The 26,210-nt window shown below is 40.1% G+C and overlaps 1 protein-coding gene across 2 annotated transcripts in view; it reads right to left on the bottom strand.

Moving 5' to 3' along the window:
* The window catches only part of rhobtb2a (Rho related BTB domain containing 2a), a 33,747-nt gene that overhangs the window by 6,220 nt on the left and 1,317 nt on the right, over positions 1 to 26,210 (bottom strand). The window contains exons 2-8 of one of the 2 annotated variants that reach the window (XM_051654194.1): positions 23,924 to 24,125; positions 22,587 to 22,690; positions 21,521 to 21,706; positions 19,428 to 20,383; positions 13,973 to 14,091; positions 8,831 to 8,981; positions 5,560 to 5,648 (exon numbers count right to left, since the gene is read on the bottom strand). In XM_051654194.1, coding sequence (XP_051510154.1) covers positions 5,560 to 5,648; positions 8,831 to 8,981; positions 13,973 to 14,091; positions 19,428 to 20,383; positions 21,521 to 21,706; positions 22,587 to 22,690; positions 23,924 to 24,125 — 1,807 coding nt within the window. Of the gene's footprint in view, positions 1 to 5,559; positions 5,668 to 8,830; positions 8,982 to 13,972; positions 14,092 to 19,427; positions 20,384 to 21,520; positions 21,707 to 22,586; positions 22,691 to 23,923; positions 24,126 to 26,210 lie in introns of both variants that reach the window. The other variant, XM_051654196.1, reaches the window with a different exon arrangement.

The raw sequence follows: 26,210 nt of genomic DNA, 5'->3' as shown, positions 1-26,210 counted from the left end.
AGCACTTACGTTTCGTACTCTTGCAACACAAACCGGATGGACTGATGCACCACTCAAAAGCATCTATCACAATGGACTCGCACATCAACTACAAGTAGAGATGGCCAATCGGGATGATAACCTCTCTCTCGACCAGTTTATTTCTCTCTCCATCAAACTTGATGCACCCCAGCTGCCCTATTATCACCTCCCCAGCTATCTTCCATAACTATGCCTCTACACGAGCCCATGCAGTTGGGTCGCTCTCGTCTGTCGAGAGAGGAACGTCAAAGACGCATCGATAACAGACTGTGTTTGTACTGTGAGGAGCCTGGCCATTTTCTCTCCTCCTGTTCCTCACGTTCCTCCATACCCACTAATACCCCGGTGAGTACCGACGACTCTTATTTATTGGAAAATAGAAATTTACTTGAAGTTAAACTCTGTTTCATTCTGAATTCCATTTCTGTCAAAACTCTTATCGACTCTGGTGCTGCAGGCAATTTTATTGACTCTGATCTCTGTGACCTGTTATCTCTGAATACTGCCTCTGGTGTGCCTTCTCTCTCTGTTATCTGGCACAGAACTTCATATTAGTCAACCCGTCTCTGTGCAGGTGGGAGCTCTTCATCATGAAACGCTACAGCTTCTTATCACCAACACTCCCAAGAACCCCCCCCCCCCCCTTGGTTACCCTTGGCCTGCTAAGCACAACCCTCACATTTCCTGGACTGACGGAGAGATTACTCAGTGGGGCACTTCTTGTTTTACCTCCTGCCTACAGTCGTTGCTACCCGTTTCCCTCCAAACCACTCATATCAACCCTGCTGAAGCCTCTGTGCAACCTACCATCCCGGTGGTCTACCAGGACTTCCTGCACGTGTTTAGTAAGACTAAGGCTACTCAATTACCACCTCACTGCTTAACTGACTGCGCTATTGACCTCCTTCCGGGCACTCAACCTCCTAAGAGCCGTATCTATCCCCTGTCGATTCCGGAAACACAAGCCATGGAGGATTACATCGAGGAAGCACTACAGATGGGTTTCATCCAACCCTCCACCTCTCCAGCGGTAGCTGGCTTCTTTTTTGTGGAAAAGAAATATGGTGGACTCTGTCCTTGCATTGACTATAGAGGCTTGAACGCCATGACCATCAAATTTCCCTACCCTCTACCTCTTGTGCCAGCAGCACTCGAACAACTACGGGATGCCAAGGTCTTTACCAAACTGGATTTGTGCCACACTTACAACCTCATTCGCATCAAGGAGGGGGACGAGTGGAAGACCGCCTTCATCACCCATTCGGGTCACTACGAATACCGGTTCATGCCTTCCATCTTCCAATCCTTCATGAATGAGATCTTTCTCGACCTTCTGCACCGATGCGTCGTAGTCTATATCGACGACATCCTGGTCTTCTCACCCTCCCTTGTAGCTCAAGTCCTGCATGTACACCAAGTTCTCCAACGCCTCCAGGATAATCACCTCTTCTTAAAAGCTGAGAAGTGTGAGTTTCATGTCTCCACCACAACCTTTCTGGGTTATGTGATCAGCCCTGAGGGGGCTCACATGGACAGTCTCAAAGTATATGCTGTCAAGAACTGGCCTCGTCCGGGTTCTACCAAGGAACTTCAACACTTCCTGGGCTTTGCTAACTTCTACAGGCGATTAATTTGCAACTTCAGCACCACTGCAGCCCCTCTCACTTCTCTCCTCAAAGGAAAATCTAAAACTCTCCAGTGAACTTCTCCAGCCATAAGGGCCTTCCAGGATCTTAAAGTAAGATTCACCACAGCACCTGTACTTCATCATCCTGATCCTTCCCAGCCTTTCATCGTGGAGGTGGACGCCTCGAACATTGGGATCGGAGCCATTTTCTCCCAACGACATGGTAACCCTGCCAAGATGTATCCCTGTGCTTTCTTCTCTCGTAAACTCAATTCAACAGAACAACACTATGACATGGGGAACCGTGAGCTTCTGGCCATGAAAGATGCGCTAGAGGAATGGTGCCATTGGTTGGAGGGCTCACAACACCCATTCACCATCCTCACTGATCATCGCAATCTGGAGTATTTACGCTCCGCCAAACGCCTTAACACAAAACAAGCTCGATGGGCTTTATTCTTCACCAGATTCAACTTTTCTGTGACATATCATCCTGGGTCAATGAACACTAAAGCTGATGCTCTCTCTCGGATTTATTTCCCTGAATCTCCTGAGTCTACTCTGACCATCCTGCCCGAATCAGTTTTTGCTGCTCCTGTCCAGTGGGACATCATGAAGGACATTGATCAGGCCACTCTGACTGAACGACCCCTGCCCGGTTGCACTAGAGACCGTGTCTATGTTCCCGCCAAGCTTCATCCTCAAGTCATGCAGTGGGTCCATACCTCCTTGAGCTCCGGTCACCCAGGTGAGAACTGCACCACACAACTGGTTCAGAATAAATTCTGGTGGCCTTCCCTGTCCCAAGATGTTGCTCAGCACATAAAGGGTTGTTCTATCTGTGCTCAAGCTAAATCTTCCAGACTTCTTCCAGTAGGACTCCTCCACCCCTTACCCATTCCACAATGTCCCTGGTCTAACATTGCCATAGAATTCTCACTGATTTACCTGTGTCTAAGTGGAACACAACTCTCATGGTAGTGGTGGATAGGTTCTCTAAAACCTGCCGTCTCATCCCTCTCAATTAACTACCTTCCGCCCTACAGATGGCTGAAACCATCTTCCATCAAGTGTTCCAGCTCTATGGTTTGCCAGACGACATCATCTCTGACAGAGGACCTCAATTTCCAGTGCCTCCACCGACAACCTCCCCTCCCGACCTCAATGGGGAAATCGCCTACCAAGTTAACACTCTCCTAGACTCTCGACATCAGGGCAGACTCATTCAATATTTGGTAGATTGGCAAGGCTACGGACCTGAGGAGCAGTCCTGCATCTCATCCTGACTGCCTGGCTCCCAGGCCCCGAAGCCGACCCCCAGTACGCTCTAGAGGGGGGCCTCAAAATGGGAGTACTGTCACATCCTCCAGATCTGTTCACACGAGATCCCCTTCCCCTGAGTATTAACCCCTTCCTGGACTACATTTCCCAGAATCCCTTTCCTCCCGCCATTAAATCTCACACCTGATTTCCATTCCCTCATCAACTCCCAGTGCATATAGTCTCCATTCAACTTCACTTCACTGTGAAGTCTTGCCAATTCACTCTGTTGTCTTGCATTTCTGAGCGTTTATCTTCCTCTATTGCCTGCCTGTTTTGACCTTAGCCTGTTCCCTGGATTTACCCCTTTTGTCTACCGTTTTTGATATATTGCATTGTGTGGATTGCTTACCTGGTTTTGACCTCTGCCTGTTTGACTACGCTCTCTAATAAACTCTGCACATGGATCTTCACTCTGTATCTGCCTCTGACTCGTTACAGTTGTGTGTGAAAATCCCAGGAGATCAGCAGGTACAGAAATACTCAAACCAGCCCATCTGGCACCAACAATCATCCATGTGATAATCTAATCAACCAATCATGTGGTAGCAGTGCAGTGCATAAAATCATGCAGATACAGGTCAGGAGCTTCAGTTAATGTTCACATAAACCATCAGGATGGGGAAAAAATGTGATCTCAGTAATTTGGACCATGGTATGATTGTTGGTGCCAGATGGGCTGGTTTGAGTATTTCTGTAACTGCTGATCTCATGGGATTTTCACACACAACGGTCTCTAGAATTTACTCAGAATGTGTGCCAAAAACAAAAAACATTAACTAGGACGGAAATGCCTTGTTGATGAGAGAGGTCAACAGAGAATGGCCAGACTGGTTTGAACTGACAAAGTCTATGGTAACTAAGATAACCACTCTGTACAATTGTGGTGAGAAGAACAGTATCTCAGAATGCTATTCTGAGATGCGGGTTGGCGCTGTTTTGGCGGCACGAAGGGGTCCTACACAATATTAGGCAGGTGGTTTTAACGTTGTGGCTGATCAGTGTATGCGATAAAGCTCAGGTGTCATATGTTACATCACTAGGTTTCACACTTTCAGCTTGCCCAAGGATCAACATTACAGAATGCAAGACTTTATCATGAACTCAGCGGACCAGACTTTGGTGCTTTTCCAAAGATCCTTATAGGTTTCACAGTATTGTAAAAATTTTGAGACTTGGCCACTTAACTGTACCAAGCAGGGGGGCATTTCCCGTACAACGATGTAACATTCTGCTTAATTACAATAGTACGATATATTGTTGGAGAAATTAACTAACAACTAACGACTGTTTCCCGTAACTGTAGTACCCATCTTGCTTTTCTTTCATTTGAACCACGTTGATTCAATAATATAGAGCTGTTGTTAATGACGTTACGCAGGGGGTGTAGTAATAATTTCTTTGGGGATTGAATGGATGTCAAATTATAGCACATTTACATGGACGCTAGAAAGCTGTTTATCGTGAGAAAGCTGCCTCAACCTCACCAGAACACCAAACTGCCTAGACCACGCCAGAACCCGAGCTGTCCTGACCCCGCCAGAGCCCCGAACTGCCTCGAACCTGCCAGACCCCCGAGCTGCCACGCCTAAATCCCCTGGTCCGTGGCCACCAGCTGGCCTGCAGGTACTCCCATCATCTCAGCCTCACCCTCCCCAGCTTGCTTATATTTTTTTGGGGGGGGGGGTGTATGACTTGGGCTCTGTCATACATGGGACTTTATTTTGAAGTTTGTTTTCTCTGTTCTTGCCTTGTCTTAGTCATTAAACCTTGCAGATTGTTTCCAGGTGTTTTTAGTTTGTTCATCAGTTATATACAGTACTGTGCAAAAGTTTTAGGCACTTGTGAAAAATGTTGCATAGTGAGGATGTCTTCAAAAATAATGACAAATAGTTTTCATTTATCACTTAATGTCATACAAAGTCCAGTAAACATAAAAAAGCTAAATCAATATTTGTGTGACCACCTTTGCCTTTAAAACATCACCAATTCTCCTAGGTACTCCTGGACACAATTTTTCTTGGTTGTTGGCAGATAGGATGTTCCAAGCTTCTTGGAGAATTCGCCACAGTTCTTCTATCTATTTTGGCTGTCTCAATTGCTTCTGTCTCTTTATGTAATCTCAGACTGACATGATGTTCAGTGGGGGCATTGTTGGGGCCATGACATTTGTTGCAGGGCTTCCTGTTCTTCTATTCTAATCATTTCTATTTGCAAAAGTACTGTTTGGGAATCTAACATTTATATATCCTATTGACACACTAAAGCTGAAGATATAAATAACAATCTTAAGACAAATGCTTTTGTGAAACATCTTATGTGCCTAAGACTTTTGCACAGTACTGTATAGCCCTCGTGTTCTTGCTGTCTTTGTCTTGCATTGTTTGTTGTGCTGTGATTCTTCAGCCTTGTTTCTTTTGTGTTTTACCTTTTTCCACCATTGTTTGTTTTTATCTATTAAATGTGCGTTTGTGTTCACACCAAAAAGCTGGTATCAGGCATTACATACAGCTATCCCTCGGAGTTCAAGGGGGATAGGATTTCACTTGGCAGCTCTCCATTTACATCTTCTTTGTCAGGTGTATGCTTACCTGAACTATGTCCAGATAGAGCAGAACATCTCCATCTATATCAGCTCCCATCATAGCAGCCTCTGTTAGTACCTTCACAGTGTAGAGCTCTAGAACCAACACACAACACTCAATAAAAACAATAGAATGTATTAATAGTTATTAATATTTTTTTTTTAAATGAAAAGTCTGACTCTGAAATTGAACTGGATGAGCCACGTTCAAAGCCATCGCAAAATATACAAAACCAGTGATGTGCATCAATTCAGTGCTCTATATATATTTGCAACAAGTTGCTTACACAGCCTAAAACTAGGCTACTTCACTGTTTTAATTTGTAGACAGTTTTGATGTTGTTGATGTTATCATTACTAATAAATATATTAATGTTTTTTGACATTGGGGTCTTTTATCATATTGTCACCATTTTACAAAAGCAACAAGACATTTAAGGCCATGCGTTACAGTAATTCTTTCATGATTAACCATGGTTGTACCACTTCATTTCAGGTTGTACTAATGCAACCTGGTCTTATAGAACCACGTTACTATAATAAAATTATTGCAAAGTGAGTTTTTTGTGCCTCTTTCTACGCATCGCTGCAGTTTTCTGGTAAAATGAACACTAGGGGCGCAACAGCAAAAATGAGATTCATTCACTTTCACACAAATCATGAGAAAAATGGCAGACTAACACTTTATAAACACTTATTTTTTGCTCTGTTCCCCACACAATACTATCTTATGACATCAAAACACTTGTACTATAATGCATGATTTGAAAGAAGATACATTTTATCGCTTGCATAACATAACCAACTTCATTTAAAAGCTTATTTAAGTATGACTAAGTTGAACAGTGGCTTAACTGATAGAGTGTTAACATTAAATGCAGGAGATTGGGGTTCAAGTCCAGCAAAGCACATAAGTCAACATGTCATCTGAAAGTGGCATAAAATGACACCGATACTTCAGATACTATTGAGTTTTTCATCTTACATTTGCTTTTATGATTGGCTATTGGTTAGGTTTAGGTGTCGGGTTTAGGGTCGGGATGCCGTTTTTGTTTATTTAAAACTACAAAAACAGAGGGTTTTCAGGTTAATCTCACTTTTGCTTTTTATGGCACTACTGGTTGGGTTTTGGTTAAAGGTTTAGGTTAGGGAGGTAGGTTTTCTTTATTTAATACTCCACAGAGCATTAACCTTAAAAACACCATCTTTTTGGGAGAACATTTAACTTGCTTTTAGCACACCTCAGTGGACAATAAACCACAAAACTGCAGCGATACGTGAAATTAACCACGTAATTTCATTTAGCAATTGTACTTTTCATGACATCATGGCTGGCCTAATGACACACCTTAAAGCTGAAGTAAGTCATTTCTGCACCACTAGCATCACCAAACAGCATTGCAAATATAATCACTTCTTTTACACAGATTCCAGAAAACTTCCTCTTTCTTCTATAATTTCTACAAACAAAGAGTCCTGCCCTAAACTCACAACATTTGTCGTGCCAGTGTTGCTGTATCGGGCTGGATGGGCCACTTAAAAAGAGGAGTGATTTAATAGTGCCACAGTGTTACACTTTTAGGTGAAATCAACCTACAAATGGCTTACTTGCAGATTTAAAAACTCTGCATTCTGCAAACAAGAAATTAACGATCAAAAATATTACACACAGCTTTAAACTAGGGATGTGCGAGACTAGTCGACTAAACGGTTCGGATGCTGCTAGTCGACACTGGAATTACTAGTCGGTTAATATTTCCCCCCCATCAAACTGATAATAATTTTTACACATTTACATTTGGCTTTATATTTTTACAGAGGCTGCACTTAAATTACTGCCATATTAATGTTACATATTTTAAATAGAATTAATAATACAAATATTATTTAAAAAAAAGAGGATATCTGGAGCAGATACAGAGTTTAATTTCACCTCAGGCTGCGCATGCTTCTTCCATCTCTCACTCGCGGCACGCGCAGGAAAATATCCTCTCGCTAGACAAGCAAACTCAACAAAGTAGTAATGAAATCACTTCGGTAATGCAGGAATCAGCTTTCCAAATGTTTGAAAGTCCCTATGGATGTTTTCACATTTGAGTCTTCTTTACATCTGTGCATGATTGGATGTTATTTTTCCACTGTGCAGGCTTTTTCAAGTGCAGGATAGCCGCCTCAGGTGAGTCAAGTCCCGTCTTTCACCAGACCATGTCAACAGGTTAATTTTACTCATCAAAAAATTTATGCTTTTTGAGTAAGTAGCCTAGAAAATAACTGTTTTAGACTAGGTATGCAATTTTTTTAATCTGCTGATTAAGAAGGCTATTTTCAACGAGGTGCTGACTGCTTAACATGTTAAACTATCTTTGATTCCGTGTGCACGTCATGTTTAGAATACATTCGTTTTATTGTAGGCTACATCACAGGCCTATTTTTTCTATCCTATAGCTACTTTTTTTTTTTTTTTTACATCGTAACTGTTATTGGTTAACGTTCTTTACCGAACAGCTGTCATATTAGATCAAGGGTTAATGCACGACTGCACGTCGTGAAATACGATTGACTTTTCAGCGCATTTCTCTCTTGTAGATTTGGCTTAGTCTACCTGTTAATTATTTTCAACAATGTCCTGACTGTTTTAATATGTTAAGTAACTTTTATTTGGTGATTTCTCTTTAGAACAGGCTTTTAGGGTTGTTCCATTGATCCTGCACTATTCATTCAATCATTTTCAATAAATATGTCTATTAAATATTCGCAAACGTTGATTCAGTGAATGCGTGTCATGGTCTGTATTTAATGTACAATGATCATAATTCAAGGCGAGCACGTCGCAGCTAAATGCCCCTTTTCAGTAGAATTTAGCATCGGATTTGGAATAGATTAATATTTTAAATGGGTCGCATTAAAACATTTTTTTTTTAACTGTTTTCTGAAGGTTGGTTTCTCTTTAGACTAGTCGACTAGTTGGTTACAAAACTTCCGTTTAAACGACAGTCAAATTAGTCGTAGCGCACATCCCTACTTTAAACATGGTAAAATGCTTTATATTTCAAGGCAAGAGGACACATGTGAATGACATCCATAGTGTCTGATGCAAAAAATTAGCAGCCCTGAATATTATCAGTTACTGTCTGATCTTGGCACTTCATCACTAGTTCAGGGTCTAAATTTATGCAGGATTAGAGCTTCTGGAGGGATCTGACCCACACTGTTAAGTGCATTACCGCCTCTGTAAGTACCTGAGCAGAAACAGTGAATGTGAAGGTTTGTTTGTGTACCTGTAAGTGCCACCAGGTGAGGCAGACAGAGTCGGTTTGCAAGTACAATGAGCTCCATGGCATCCAGATCTGGGCGAGAGCAGAAGCGGCCAGTGTAGAGATACTCCAGCACAGCACGCATACAGCTACGTGTAGTGTTAGGAAACAACACCTGAAAAAACAGCACATGTATTATTATTATTATTATTATTGGAATAATAGAGTTGTTCAGTACTCATGTCAATTTGTAGGCCAACCTGGAAGGCTGATTCACCATTGGTTACCTTGGGAATTTCTAAGGGGTTTTTTGAAAGTGGTTTTTGAGCAAAATAAGGTCTGTCTTAGCATAACTTGAGGAGACTTTCACTTTTTGTTTTACAACATAAATTTCACACAGTCATACCTGAAACGTGAATGGGTCATTATCAAAATATGGTGACAAACATGTCCCTTGACTTTTCAGTCATAAAATAGAATTCAAGTAGTCAAGAAACCCCATTTAAATGGCCTTTTATTTTATTAAACATTTTTTTAAATAATATGAAATGGTTTGACTCTATATTGTTTTACACATTATTTTTAGAAACTATATTTGAATTTGCCTGAAATAATTTTTTTCCATCTACACCACTACTATGCCATTTACAGTTATTTTTGTGTTTACTTTTTTCTCATTTTGTTTTCTCAGGTCAAGCATTAGTGCAAGGCCTAACAAGTGTGCAAAAAAGCAAGACAAAATTAGTAATTCAGCAGCTGTACAATTCATCGAGCACGTAAACTTGCAACCTTGTGAAAGTTGTAGTTCTTATTTAACAATTTAATGCAACATACGTTATTTAAAAACACAGCGGTTCAAATTTCACTGTGAGGTATGACTGTTTTATTATGTTGTAGAACAAACCGTGAAAGTCTATTCATGTACTTTTAGCCACAGACATTGTTTTAACTGGTTAATTTTTTTTCTGATAATTTTTTCATGAAACTAAAGGCCAAAGGGTTTATCACAGTATATTTTTGGAACTACACTACTTCATGTTGCCCAAAAAAATGAAACATGTTTTGAACCTGAAGGAAACTGCTGCATCACACATTTATTTGCCTAATTGTCCTTTGTGGATGTCGTATCCTGTGAATGAAGACCTTTTTAACAACTATTTAAAATTACTACATATACATGCATGGCTAATCCAGATACAAGGAAAACATTATTAGAGGTAAAAAGTACTTTTCTCAGTTGTTTCCAAGTCTTATTTCTGAATTATTGTTAGATATGATGCATTAATACAGATTTGATGCTGTCCAGTTTTGACTCAGAAGCAGATCTTTAATAAAACTTTGACTTAAATGTTAATTAACTGTATGCTTGTTACAATTTCTATTGTGATAGATCGCAATTTTTTTGTTTATTTTGAGGCAAGTGGCTTATTTTGAGCTTGTTTTTTCAGACCAGATTGCTTGCTTCTCTTGTGAGATCTGGCAAAGCTGCAATTGGTATTTCACTCACCCCTTAGCGCAGAGTACTGTCATTTTAAAAAGAACGTTATTAACCATTCTTTTGTTTTGTTCTAATCGGTAACCATTTGAAAAGGAGGCTGCAGAACTTTTGAACCAGAACGAAGAAATAAAGTTTTTGCTCAGAACGAACCGAAATTAAAAACATTTCGTTTTTAGTCACTGGTAGTGTGAGAAAAACATTAATCCACCACCATCCCCATATATTCTGCTGAAATTATTTAAAATCTATTAAATAAATAGATTTGAAAGAAAATAATAAACAGATGCACTAAACTCTTGTAGCAATTAAAAGACTAATATAAAATCAGTGTTTATATGGAGACCAACTGGTCCTCAGTTTCCTCTGTGGGCGTGGCTTGGGAGGCACTTAAAGCGGTTCTTAGGGGTCAGATCATACAGTATGCTTCATTCATCAAAAAATCCAAAGCACGAGAACTCGTGGAGTTGGAAGGGAATATTAAAAGTGGCGAGGAAGAGCTGAAGTGCCGAATGTCGTCTGATGGCCTCAGAGAATTTACCTGATTGAAATACAGATATAATACTATTTTGTCACGGAAGGTGGAGTTTTGGCTATTCAGGTAAAGAAAGTCATACTCTGAGTCGGGGGACAAGGCAGGAAAACATCTGGCTAGATATATAAAAGAGAGAGACTTTTTCTACCATTCCCTCAGTGAAATCTGCTAGTGGTGAAATATTTACCCCAGCCATTGATATTAATAATGCTTTTAAAGAATTCTATCTTGATATCTATAGTTCCACGTCTTCGTCTACTGAAGAGGATATTAGAAACTTTGTGGAACCATTAGAACTTCCTAAACTGACGGCTCAGCAAAACAATTATCTTGATTCTGAGATAATCTTGGAGGAGCTTGGCGAGGTAATTAAGGCCTTGCCTACAGGCAAGGCTCCGGGGCCAGATGGCTTTGCAGATGAGTTTTTTAGATCTTATGCTACAAAATTGGCTCCACTTTTGTTAGAAAAAAAATCATTAAAGAATGGAAAGCTTCTGCCAACCATGACGCAAGCCCGGATCAGTCTGATTCTTAAAAAGGACAAAGATCCAAGCGAGTGTATGTGTTACAGTCCAATTTCCCTGATCCAGCTAGATGTTAAAATATTGTAAAGTATGTTGGCTAACCGATTAAGTAAAGTTATGACATCTCTTATACATATAGATCAGGTGGGGTTTATTCGGGGCCATAGCTCTTATAGCTAGGCGTTTCATTAATATCATGTGGTCAGTGGCGAATAATCAGACTTTGGATTTAGGAAATTTACAGGTTCGGGAATACTTTTATTGGTTGGATTAAGTTACTTTATAGACACCTGGTATCAGCAGTACAAACGAATGGGTTAATTTCAGATTATTTTACTCTGATAGATCTATGCCTTGCCTCCACAGAATTATTAATTCCTTTTCTAAGTTCTCGGGATACAGAGTTAATTGGTCTAAATCTGAAGCTTTGACTCTGACAGCGTACTGCCAAGTAACAGCTTTTCATCCGGGCGCCTTCCAGTGGCTCAAACAGGGCATTAAACATTTGGGTATTTTATTCCCAGCAAATTTGTGTGATTTAGTTAGAGTTAATATTGACCCTTTAATAAAAAGGTTTTCGAGCAATGTGGGCAGGTGGGCTTCATTATATTTATCTATGACTGGGAAGGTTAATGTTATTAAAATGAATTGTATTCCAAAATTCAACTACCTGCTACAGTCTCTCCCTATAGATGTCCCCCTCTCTTTTTTCAAGCAATTTGATAGTATAGCGAAGTCCTTCATTTGGAATGGTAAAGATGGTCCCAGATTACATTTCAGTAAATTGCATAGGCCGATTGAAAAAGGTGGGCTAGGCCTAAACAAGATTTTGTTTTATTATTATGCATTCGGTCTCAGATATTTGGCTCATTGGTTGCTTCCACCTGAGAGAGCCCCTCCCTGGTTTTGTATTGAACAGGAAGTTCTTGCCCCTATTTCGCCATTGCAAAGCCTTTCTATCAAACTAATCGGAGAAGTTACACCTCATTATCTTGCATTTGCACTTGGTATAGAAAAAAGTGTCCAGAGTGTTTAATTCGGACATTTATTTAAATGATGCCTTGAGCAAAATTATTTATTAATAAGTCCCCTTTCTGCTGGACAGAGTGGATTGTGAGGGAGGTTAATACGCTTGGTGACCTATATGAGAGTGGAGTGTTGAGATCCTTTGAAAATTTGGTTCAACATTTTGGGATTCCCAGATCTCAGTCTTTAGGTATTTACAGCTGCGCCACCTGCTCTGTACTATTTTTGGGAGTAGTATATACCCCCCTAAAGCGGCAGATACTCTGGGAGTGGTGATTACTGCTTTTGGAAAAGGTCATGAGTCATCAGTGTATTACTCCCTGCTAATTCAGAGTCTGGGGGATGGAGCTTTAACTTCAAGAGATTATGGGAGAAAGATTTAAACTTGGTATTGGAGGAGGGAGTGTGGGCTAGGATTCTAAAAAATTTAAAGTCTGCATCTAGAGATGCAAGGGTGCGCCTTATGCAATTCAAAATTTTATATCGATTCTATTGGACCCCCTCTAGATTGTATAGGCTTGGTCTTAAGACTCCCACCTGCTGGCGATGCCAATCAGAAGATGGAGATACAACCCATTTTTTTTGGTGGTGTGTTAAGATCCAAGAATTCTGGTTGAAGGTTCAGAGTTTTATGTGTGACGTATTGGGCACTCAAATTTTATTTCGCTCCAGACTCTGTATTTTAGGCAATGGGGCGGTCATCAATATAGGGGATAAACACATACAAATTAGTTCCTGGCTGGTGTTATGATCGGCAGACAGATTGTTTTAAGGGGATGGAAGTTGGCTGGAGTGCCCTATTTTCAAGAGTGGTGCACGGAGATGGGGAGGGTGGCGGCTTTCGAGGAAGTATTATCTAGAAGGCTGGGGAACTTGGATATGTTTGATGGAAATGGGAGAGCTATTTAGCATTCTTGGAGGGCTCGCAGGGAGGGGCAGTGGAGAGAGAAGTATAGTTTTAAATGTGTGTGATATATATATATATATATATATATATATATATATATATATATATATATATATATATGTTTTTTTTTTTTTTTTTTTTTTGGTGTGTGTGTATACTCATGTGTGACCACAGGGATGTTTGTTGAGGGTCAGGGTGGGGTTGGGGAGGGGTAACAGTGGGGGTTAAATGTTGATTCTGTGAATATATGTTTTGCTTTTCTTTGTTAACTGTTTGAATCAATAAAAAATGTTAATCAGAAAAGACTAATATAAAATTTAATTCCACACCATAAGATGTAAAAAGTAATGGTGTTATATAAATTGAATTAGCTTGTTCCTCTGTATATTTCACTGCTACATATTTCACAAAATCACTGAATGCAATCACTGTCAATAGTTTCCCATTAATTCAATTTGTTTAATTCAAATCTCTTCTAAAGCAAGTATATTAATTTAGAACCTTTCCAGATATAATATCCCAGATTTTTATCAGAATTAAATTAAATAAAATATGGGTCATGTTAGACAAATAATATAATGGTATTGATGTGTCCATTAAAATGCATACAGGCAAAACATCTACTTTAAAAAAAAAAAATACTTTCCCCTGCTTTAGACATACTGCAATTGTACTGTACCTCTTTTGTGCAACTCTCCACAAATGGTCCACCAAACATGGCTGCCATCCAATCACAGCTTGAGATGAGCAGCGGTTTATGGGCCATGATGGTGCCATCATCCAACCTGAACACAACATCTGCAGCAGAGAACACAATACTGTAATCATTAATATATTGAGACCAGCCATAAGTAATGTTCCAATTGCCAAAAAAAGAACCTCTTGTTTCATCATATGCCCATTCATCTAATTTTCCTTGATCTTTTGAAATAAAAGTTTGTACTATGTAAACATACTCTAACTGAACTCAGAACTTTCTCCTCAGTCCAACAAGGCCATTTATTGTGTGAAATGCTGATTACCACAGGAAAAAATAAATATATACATAATAAAAATTCACTTGTTTCTCAATTTATAAAAACAAAAAAAAAAATCTTTTACAGCAATGCAATTACAATAGAAGTCATCCCGGTTATTTTGCGTAACCTTCGTTCCCTGAAAGGAGGGAACGAGACACTGTGTCAGAAGCTGATGCTATGGAAGTACCCGTCAGGGGGCGGAACATTGAAACCATTTAACATCATGCCAATTTGATTGGCTGATGAAACACATTAGCAAAAAAGCAGAAGACCAGCTTCACATTGTATGGATTTTCCTACTGAAGTGAAAAAGAGCGCATCTCTCATCCCATTACAGAGAAAAATCAGTAGCTGCAGCACAGCTAAGCAGACTCTCGTTCCCTCCTTTCAGGGAACCAATGATACGCAAAGTAACCTAGACAATCCTTTTCAAGAAGGTAATTTCGACACTGTGTCAGAAGCAGGCGCTACAGGAGCCGTATACCATAACGCCATTGTACTGATGTTCAATGCCTACTAGCTATAGGGTAGTCAAAAGCATTGCTATAGCCACACCTTCATATTGAGAAATAGGAAGGAAGTTTGGAACAATTAACCAACAGTTTGATGCCAAGACAGAGACCCAAATTAATGCTGGATACATTTTACATTTACATTTAGTCATTTAGCAGATGCTTTTATCCAAAAGGACTTACAAATGAGGAACATAGCAAGCCATGTTTACAGTGTTGTACTGCTAAGCTCTCAAGGTGGCTGGAGCAGTATAGGCGCTAGCGCAGAAGAAAGAGTTTTTTGTACAGTGCAAGTTAAATTTAATAGTAAGTGCAATTAGTGTGGATAGGTTAAGTGCTTGTGGAACAGATGTGTTTTCAGCTGGTTCTTGAATGTTAAGATGGTATCAGCAGCTCGTGTGAAGGTTGGAAGCTCATTCCACCACAGTGGAACAGAGAAAATGAACGAGCCTCTTTGTGATGGGACCACCAGGCACTGCTCGTTCATAGATCACAGAGAGCGAGTTGGAGCATAGACCTGGAGAAGTGAATTGAAGTAAGGATGTGGTTCCATTGGCTGTCCTGAAGGCCAGAGTCAAAGCCTTGAATTTGATCTGGGCAGCTACAGGTAGCCAGTGAAGTGAACTCAAGAGTGGGGTGACATGAGCCCTTTTTGGCTGATTGAAGACCAGACGCGCTGCTGCATTCTGGACCATCAACAGTGGCTTAATTGTGTTAGCTGGGAGGCCAGCCAACAAAGCATTACAGTAGTCCAGTCTTGAAATGACCGGAGCCTGAACCAGGAGCTGTGCAGCATATTCAGACAGAAAATGTCTGATTTTCCTGATGTTGTAGAGCGCGAATCTGCAAGATCGGGCGGTTGATGAGATGTGGGTGGTAAAATTAAGCTGGTCATCTACCACCACTCTGTTCTGGTTGGTGTTATTGAAGTTGAACCAAGATGAATAGTGAGGTTGTGGTCAACAGATGGGTTGGCTGGGATCACGAGGAGTTCTGTCTTTGCAAGGTTGAGCTGAAGGTAGCGTTTCTTCATCCAGGCCAAAATGTCAGAGAGGCAGGCAGAGATACGAGCTGAGACAGTAGGGTCATCAGGCTGGAATGACAGGCAGAGCTGCTTGTGCCAAGGGCTTTGGCATAATGGCACTAGCCGACAGGACAGTTGAAAAGGGGCTTTGGCACAATGACACTATCCAACAGAGTAGTAAAACATTGGCTTTGGCATAATGACACTAGCCAACAGGGTAGTGAAACAATGTACACATGTTCTCATTCACCTCAGTGTGAATAGAGAGACCATAGTGTAACATCAATACTAACCAATTGGTCAGTGATCAACATTCTTCCTCTGTAAAGATCTGGGAAGAGAGGGAAGATACATGAAGGTATAAAACCTGGCAAAGGTGTTGCGGGAAGCCCAGTCTTCAAGAGACATGCCCTTTGCTATTACCCAGGAGGAGGCTATATTCCTTGTAGAATGGGCTTTTATGCCCATGGGACACTGTATGCCTTGCAAGTCATTTGCGAGCACAATAGCATCCACGACCCAGTGGGACATTTTTCGCTTGGAGACAGCCAAACCCTTTTTGCGGCCTTAAAAGCAAACAAACAGTTGTTCTGATTCCCTGAACTGAATCATTTGATCAACGTGCATACATAATGCCCTCACTGGGCAGAGCATGTGTAGTCTCTTAGCCTCATCTGACTCAAAGGGAGTACAGGAGAATACTTCTAGGGTAACAACCTGAGCTCTAAAGGTGGTTGCTAGTACTTTAGGCACATAACCTTTCCTGGGCTTAAGAATGGTCTTTGACAGGCCTGGTCTGAACCCTACACAGGAGTTATTGAACGAAAGGGCATGAAGGTCTGCAACACATTTGACTGATGCCTAACCAATTAGCAGCACAGTCTCTGAAGAGAGTATGCATATGCTTACTGCCTCTAGTGGCTCAAAATAGGAACCCGTATGTGTACTTAACACCAACACTAAGTCCTAGACTTAGTCCTAGGCAGCAAGGCTTTTAGCTGTCTTGTACCACACATAAATCTGCTGACCAATGGTTGTTTGCATATATACAAATCCTTAGGGGTCAAGAGTTATTGCTATGGTAGCACTGTAAAACTTAAACGTGGATGAAGGGAGGTAAACTGGTTCGGCTTCCTGAATACCTCCCAATTTCTCTGAACTGATTGAGGGGACAGTCTACAATACCCCATCCTGGCACCCTGATGCTAGAGTAAACCTACACAGCTGTTCAGGCGGCCAGAGATGTGCGTTGCAAGGTTTGTGCACCTTCTAAACAATGGTTGTCCTTTGCACAGGACTCCACAGCCTGCACTGGACAAGTCCGTGGTGACAACTTTGTGTCTGACCATCTTTCCAAATGTCACACTTTTCTGATAAAACTCGGTTCTCCTCAATAGCTAACATGGTTTAACAGCTACTTGTGACTATGAGATGTAGGTGACCATGTTGCCAAGAATGGTGAAGGACATTAAGTGCTTCACCAGCCAATCAAATGGGCGTGATGGTAAAGTGTTTCAAAGTCACGCCCCCTGACAAATTCTCCCATAGCGTCAGCTTCTGATGCAGTGTTGAAGTTACCTTCTTGAAAGGGCACTAACCATACGTTTCCACTGGTGCGTGGTGAACGAAGTGAAGCAGGCGTTTTCAATTAATTCCAATTAGAATCCACCTTTCAAGCGTGGCGCTCGGCTCCCAATGGAATGAATTGAAAATGCCCGCTTCGCTCACCACGTGCCAGTGGACAAGCACGGTAAGGGGCAAGGCAGCATTTAAAAGCAGAAATGTGAGGCTTGAATTTTTGTTTAACTAAATATTAATTGCATTCATTATTTCCGTATAAAAATGTTTTATTTGAGCTGTAAAGTTATCTTAACATTGTGTGTTACAGATGTAATGTGGGTGGATTATTTTCTATGTAAACAGTCCTTTTCAGGTATCCTTGCACATATCATGCAAAAGTTACCAGGTTTACCAGCTTTACATGACAGGAGTTTTGGGGTATAACCTTGGATATAACACTGCACAGACAAGGTTATTAAGCGATTTTATCACGCTAGTCTCATTATAACTCATGTATAATGTTCATGTAGTCTCATTATGTACAGTGTTTTATTGCTTCTGGTGCAGTGCCTTTTCCCATAGACTTCCATAGTAATGGATTTATGATTGTTTGCACAACAAAAGTCTTGTTAAAAAGGTTTTCAACAAAATACTTGTAAGGGTTGCACTAAAATATCATCCTGGCAACCTAAAAGGCATTTTAAAATAGTGGGTCAATATTACATTCCACTAAAAAGCAATCATAGTGCTAAAGTGAAGTGAAAATAAAAAGAAATGCCCAGTGTTTATGTTAGGAGAGAGGAAAGCTTGTCTGCATTAGAAGACAGCTTGATATCCTGAAAAACATGACACAATCACACCAGTTCTCACTATCAGAAGAGTCCTTAGAAAGCCAGCTGACAAAATATGGGGACTTGTTTTTCTCTATGGGGGTGAACGACTGTTTTGTGCTGTGAATGATCATTCACGCTGAAATAAAGAGGGAAAATAGCTTGAAAGTAACATCCTGCATGCACCATATGACATTTGAGAAAAAATGCTTTAGGAACTGTATATGAAAAGGGCAGCCTTCTGCTAGGATGGACACTGTAAACCAGGGGTAGGCAACCTTTTTAACATGGAGTGCCTTTTTCTTTTTCCTTGTCATTGGCTGTTAATAATAATTAGTTGTGTTTTCCTTATTACATCAAGTGTTGTTCTGAAAGCAAAAAGAAAAAAATGAAACATGGAATGTACGCTGTCATCTGCGCAGACTGACCGAAGCAATGCGGGCACGTTTACTCGCACAATTAACCGAAAGTGAAGCGCTGCTGGCTCGTGATGCGCGAATGGCTTGCACGCGCTGCACAAGTCTGTTGGTATACTATCGTCACGTCACATTTTAACTTTTTGTTTAGCCACCCATTCAGCTCATGAAAACACGCTGTGTGACCATGAGGAAGGTTAACATCAAGATGTAGATTGGAATGCAGGTGCAATTTATATAAATAAAAATAGTCTACTCCTCTCTCGCCATTGCTGGCGTGCCAGTGATTACCCCTCTGCATGCCAATGCTGGCATGCATGCCATAGGTTGCCGACCCCTGCTGTAAACCTAAGTGTGCATTCACCAAAAACAGTTAGCTGAAATGTGCTTTTAATATACAGCTGACAGTATTAATCTAAATGATAAAGAAAGGTTGCAGGGGCAAATAGGGAGATTTACAAGAGATTTTACACTGTTTACTTTTCTATGTAAACTTTAAGTTATGAGTAGCTCGTAGCTGGGAAGGCTACAGTTTCAAAGTAACTTCCCCAAAACTGATTCGTTGTGCTCATTCATTCTAGCTTTTTTTTTTTTTTTTTAAACAAAAATTAGTTTTGTCTAAACGGCCCAACCCTTTCTGAGAAGTTACATCTCTAAATCCCCTCTCATCCCCTTTAAAGCACCATCATGGAAATCACTTTAGTTAAAAAACTAGCTGGAAACTGTCTCTAATAACTAACCAAGCAAACACATACAGTTCACATGTCTCTCACCAGAGAAGGTCCCTTTGGCCAGGCATTCCTTCACTCGATTGGTGCGTCTCACGTGAAAGGCCTTGGTGATCTCCTGATTCATGAAGGCCTCATCGTTTAGAATGTTTGCCACCATCATACGCAGGTCGAACACTTCCAGAAGCTCTGCAATGTGGGCCACCTGCATCAGCTCCTTCTCCCCCTCATCGAGTTTACCTGTGTACAGGTACCGCAACACAGATCGGAATGGACCGGCCTGCATTGAAGGATCCATGTGCACCACAGTCATTCGTCTAGGGTTGAAGGTGACGGGATCATCCACCATCTCTTCTTGGATGCTAATGAACGCACGACTCAAGGCTGGGAGAAGACGACCACGGTGATCTCCATCTCCACCTTTTAGAGTTCCATCACTGGTACAGGCGCGCAAGTTTACCCTATCGCTATCACCATTACTTTCACAAACATCAAAGCTAGCTGCCCGCATCAGCAAGTCACGGCCAGAAAGCGGCGGCCCTCGGGGTCGTTCTCGCTCCCGTTCATTCTCCTCAGGAGCTCGAGGTTCTGTCAGGAAGAGGTCGTAGAACTTGGAGGAGGAAGTGGCAAGGTAAATGCGGTGGGCAAAGATCCTCTGACGTTCCTGGAGGACTAAGATGACGTCAGCACAGAGTGGATCTTCCAACAGGCGGCTAGGGTGCTCTTCAATGTTACTGGGAGCAGCGGGAACCGTGATAATGGGTGGAGGGGGTTTGGGGGGAAGGAAGGGGGCTTGGAGAAGTGGCCTTTGAACATTACGTAGATGAGACTTCCAGAACTGCAGATGACGACGTGAAATGAGGGCTGCGCGAATAGCATTGTCGAAAACGTCTTTGACTCCGAACTGAGCAACAATGCTAGTTTCATAATAAGATATGCCTAGCTCTTTAGCCACCTCACGTCCTTTTTCTGGGGCCAATATCTCATTGGATTTGATGGGTCTGAAACAAAAGACATTAACAGAAACACAGGTTTTTATAAGCTACATGTGATGTTAGATTTGATGGATTGAATTAGATGTTTCTGTCCTGTGTTGATGTGTTTCCTATTTAAACAGGAAGTTGCAGGGGACAAGACATGCTTGCAAAGTCTTTTTAGCAAGTCAGTCCACACGGCGGCCATCTTTGGAACACTCTAGGGCAGCTATTTTTCTATGTAAACAAGTGGCATACAAGTGCAGCTCCTATGTACTTGAATGGGGAAAGGCCGAAATCTCCAAAACGGTTGATCAAGATTACAATCAAAGAACATATTTCAAATCAGCAGTAAAATATGACAAAACTGGTATCATAAATTGTGCTTCTTTACCTCAGATTACACAATAAAACACAACTTTCCTTGTATAATTGGCTTGTATATTCTCAAATTGATTGACAGCAATGCCTGTACCTAAAAGGTGATTGTCTCTTTTTCCTGTAAGGCGGGACTTCATTTCTACATTGGTTGACCATTGGGCGTTCCAATTTTTCCCATTCATTTTAACAGAAGTGGCCCGTATCTGCTATATAGTCTCTGATGCTAGTCAGAAGTACAGTAGGTGGTATTAGTTGGCAGGGGACATCATCATTCTATAGAGCATTTTAATAGACAAAAATTTTGGATATGTTTGTAAGTTCAAGATGAGTCATCAGTAATTTTGGTCCATTTTCCCAGAAGAGAAAGACTGTACATTTTTAATCTGTTCATTTTGTGAACTTTTAAGAGTACACTAGGATATACAGTAGATCGCTTCAAGGCTAACAGACATGGACTAAAAGCCACAAACTCCAGTTGGGCTCATGTTACAAATTAAGAAGTGTACACACTGACAGCAATCAAAACACTGGAGGTCACCAAGTCTCTACTGTTGGTTGTGAGAAGGTGTTCCAACTCGACCAACTATATCAGGCTGCCAATCATTGTTTACACTCCTAATTGTAGTTGGCAAATGATAGTTTGTGCTCAACTTTGTTGCATCGCAAATGGTCACTGTCACTGGAAATCACTGACTCTCATTTAAAACGAATGAATTCAAGTCAATTTGTCACTACAAATAGTTTTTAGCATAAGTGCATTTTCAATTGCCACGAAAATATTACCTGGCCAGTGGCCGGCGAGCTCTGTTCACTGCATCCAAGTCAGCATATCGCAGGTCTAGTTGGCAGCCCACTAGGATAACGGGAGCTCTGGGACAGAAATGCTTGATCTCGGGGTACCACATAGTCCTCACGTGGTAAAGTGAGTTTGGGTTTGCAATGGAGAAACACAATACCACCACATCAGACCTGTTACCAAACCAGAGAAAATTAAGTTATTGGCCTCCACACTAAACACATCCTTTAGGTTGCTGGGTAACAATTTTTGGGTCACCATTGGCCATCACTGGGTCACCATCCTGCACAGTATAGGCTTATCAGTGAGAGCAAATTTGACCTGATAGGTGTAGGTGTCCATGGAGTGTGACATTTTGACTTGTTTGTGGAAATAATCAAATGTGTCTTAAAGGAGTATGTTATGTTAAAAACAACTTAAGCTTTATAAACAGCATTACCACAGAAAATAATTTTGACTAATTCATCAGTTTTGCGTAATACTGATGCAGTTCCTGGGTGGACATAAATAGTCCTTTTCTGTTGTCCTTATGCATATGATGTGAAAGTTACAATGTTTAACGGCTTTACATGGTCACGACAGGAGTTGAAAGATTGGATATGACTTTGCACAGACAAGGTTAGATCTGTCACACTAGTCTCATATTACCATACACAGTATAATCTTTCAATCTTGTGGCTATACTATTTGTGTATAACAAATCTTGGTGTGATGCCTTGCCCTTTGACTTCCATTACTGTACACATGATTTTTCTGTCAATATTATTATCCGTTGTAATCGACAGCATGACGCTGATGCTGTCCATAGTACTTAAATTGTTTTGAAACTGGAACAATACTTCAATTGAATTACTAAAATGCTGCACGCTGTAAATGACAGCCCAGTTCTTCAAAACTGTAATATTTTTATTTTATCCCTAAGATAAAAACTTCTTCACAAAAGGGTGAATGCTATAAAAACAATAAGAGGGACAACATTAAAACTGTAGATAGAAAAATGTGTAGAAATATGCTTAATCTAGTATGAAGTAGAGACTGAGAAAACAAGTTTACCTGCCATACGCAAACCGGCGGTCCTTGTGATGGTCACCAAAAGTGTCCCAGAGGCGCAAAGACACGCTGACATCATCCACAACATCCCTGGACCTTTCTAGAACCTGGTCAGAGAGACACACCTATCACATGCATGGAGATTTACCCGAGAAACTGCGAACAACATTTTTTCCAAATAAAATTAATTAGAGAAATAAACTATACTGTAGCTGCCATCACATACAATTCATAAACTTTTATTGAAATAAATTTGAAAAGTTATTAAAAAAAAAAGCATTTTTTTTTTTTTTTTTTCATTGTCATTATGGGGTATGGAGTGTAGATTGACGTGAAAAAAAAGAATAATTTAAAGAATTTTAGCATAAGGCTGCAACATAACAAAATGTGAAAAAAAATGAAGGGGTCTGAATAATTTCTGAATGCACTGTATATACACTACCAGTCAAAAGTTTTGAAACACTTACTCATTCTTTATTATTATTATTATTATTCACATTTTAGAATAATAGTAAAGTCATCAAAACTATGGAATAACATAAATGGAACTATGGGAATTATGTTGTGACTAAACAAAATCCAAAATAAATCAAAACTCTGTTATATTTTAGCATCTTCAAAGTAGTCACCCTTTGCCCAGAATTTGCAGACATGTACTCTTGACATTTTCTCAACCAACTTCTTGAGGTATCACCCTGGGATGCTTTTTAAACAGTATTGAAGGAGTTCCCATCTATGTTGGGCACTTATTGGCTGCTTTTCTTTATTATTTGGTCCAAGTCATCAATTTCAAAAACATTTTTTTTTTTTTTACATTTTAGATTTATAATGAAATAAATGAATATGGTGGCACAATTATATTTTTGTCTAGAAAACTAATTTCAAATATTTAAGCATACACCTTCAGATCAAAAGATTTTTAAGATCATGAGAAACATTTCAGTCAAGTGTTTCAAAACTTTTGACCGGTAGTAGCATTTTAACATAAGGCTGCAACATAAAATGTGAAAAAAATGAAGGGGTCTGAATACTTTCTGATATATATATATATATATTATTATTATTATTATTATTATTATTATTATTTTAAAATTTAAGTTCTGTGGCTTTTAGTCCATGCCTTTTAGTTCTGAAGCTATGTATCTACAGTATATACTAGTGCACTCTTAAAAAGTTGACTAAACTTTTAGCAGATATGCATTTCTCAACTTCCTGTTTCAATAGGAAATATGTCAACACAGGACAAAAAACTGCACTTATAAAGCAATTTCATGGGGTCTATAACAAACAAATATGATTATAAGTGTATGTAGCATAACGGATTTATAGGCATTCCTCACCTCCTGGCAGACTCTGTACTGGTCTATTGCCCAGACAGTGGGCACATGTGTGGCCAGTAGCTGGTACTGTGTAAGTGTGGCATTGCAGGCCCGGGCACAGATGAGTCGGGTCTTTCCAACTGCATTGTCCCCAACCACCACACACTTGATAGTCTCAACATTTGGCCTCTCATAGTCCATGTTAGAATCCATAAAATGGGGCCTTCCACACAAAAAAGAATAAACCATAAAACACAATTCGAAAAAATAAAGCGAGCCAAAAGCATTTATTTGGGGTTTGGGGTTTTCCTTTCAGTGCAGTTTTAATATTTGGATGTAAATGTGATCCCCTTTCTCAAGTAAATCTATAAAATGTCTATAAAATCCTGGTGCTCACCTCTTCAAACAGAGCTGATTCAGCATACTGAGCAATCAGAACATAAGCAACACAAGAGACCAATAGAGTAATTGCCCTCGCTGTTTCCATACTGACACCAGTAGTTGATAATACGGCTTCAGAGCACTTAAAATTGAGCCGCCTGTTTGTCTGTTACTGAGAGCTCCTAGCTTTGGTTCACAGGTCCCTTGAGAGGGCTTTGTTTCAGATGTGTTCTACTTGAAATAAAGCATGGACTCTGATTCACTGCTTTCTGCCTCCTGTGCTACTGAATTCAACACTTGCAGTAACAGAAATAGGTATAGTTGTTTCTTAAAACATCAAATAAAGCAAGATAAGGAAAGTTCATCAAGAGAAACTTTTGTTGGCCTTGCTGGATGGATGGATTGTTGGATGGATGATCAGACGATCAGTGAGGATCATATTTAAGTCTTTATATGGCTAACAACAATTATTTTCCAACAAAGCAGGCAAAGACTTATTTTGTCCAGTCTGGATACAGACAACTTTGGAAGTAAAAATTTTTACCAACATCATCACATAGGCTACAACGTCACAAGAGGTAAAATAAAGCAGATGGGGTAACCTGCTGGGTAATCTGAAAAACAAGGAACAGATGCTCATGATAAAATGCAGCTGAGGTCAGATTGTTTTTTTCCTAAGTTTGCTTTGTAACGGATGTGTCCCATCAATCTCTAAGACTGTTTTTACTACCAGTGCATTTTCAGAAAGAACATTAAGGGTTTTACACTGGCCAGCAGAATTACAGGACGTTTAATATTTTATAGAGATTGAGTACATGAAAATACAATAATAAGAGAGAGGTGAATTAACGATGACTCATTCACCATACACAGTCTTCAAACAGCTGAAAATGCAGCCAAAAGAACAGAAATTTGTTTTCAAATTAAATTCTTTCTGGCAACCTACCCTTATTAGTCCTAACATAACATTTTCTTTCAACTCAGTGATGGAATGAATAAATATGAGCATTCAGAGTAGACCATTTATATACAGTAGCCCCTTAAAGGGACAGTTCACCCAAAAATGTAAATTCTCTCATCATTTACTCACCCTCATACCATCCCAGATGTGTAAGACGTTCTTTCTTCTTCTGAACACAAGCAAAGATTTTTAAAAGATTATTTCACCTCTCCAGGTCCTCACAATGCAAGTGAATGGTGACCAGACCTTTGAAGCTCCAAAAACCACATAAAGGCAGCATAAAAGTAATCCATACAACTCCAGTGGTTAAATCCATGTCTTCTGAAGTGATTTAACCAGTTTTGGGTGAGAACAGACCGAAATATAGCTCCTTTTTCAATGTACATTTTGCCACTGCAGTCTCTAGGCACGATCATGATTTCAAGCTTGATTACACTTCCTAGTACTTGACGCATGCGCAGAGCACAAAATTGAGCTATAGGAAGTGTATTCGAGCTTGAACTCATGATCGCCAAGGAGACTGCAAATGTCAAGGTATATAGTGAAAAAGGAGTTATATTGTGGTCTGTTCTTATCCAAAACCGATTGGATTGCTTCATAAGACATGGATTAAACCACTGGAGTCTAATGGATTACTTTTATGCTGCCTTTATGTGCTTTTTTGGAGCTGGGTCACCATTCACTTGCACTGTATTCTTCAGAAGAAAGAAATTCATACACATATGGGATGACATGAGGGAGAGTAATTGATTAGAGAAATTTCCTTTTTGGGAAAAAGCTCTCTGACTTTTGCCCATGTTCAAAAGATTGAGGAATATTTTGTGTGTGTGTGTGTGTGTGTGTGTGTGTGTGTGTTTGTTATTGGACCATCTCATCAGATGCTGCTGAAGCATCTCACAACATCAGAATACACCTATTCATCCTCAGAAACTGATCATTCAGCTACAGATTACATTAATCAACTTG

Source organism: Myxocyprinus asiaticus, chromosome 24, assembly GCF_019703515.2.
Source record: "Myxocyprinus asiaticus isolate MX2 ecotype Aquarium Trade chromosome 24, UBuf_Myxa_2, whole genome shotgun sequence".
NCBI lineage: Eukaryota > Metazoa > Chordata > Actinopteri > Cypriniformes > Catostomidae > Myxocyprinus > Myxocyprinus asiaticus.
Note: the sequence above shows the minus strand (reverse complement) of the source record. Positions and strands in the feature narration are given on the sequence as shown.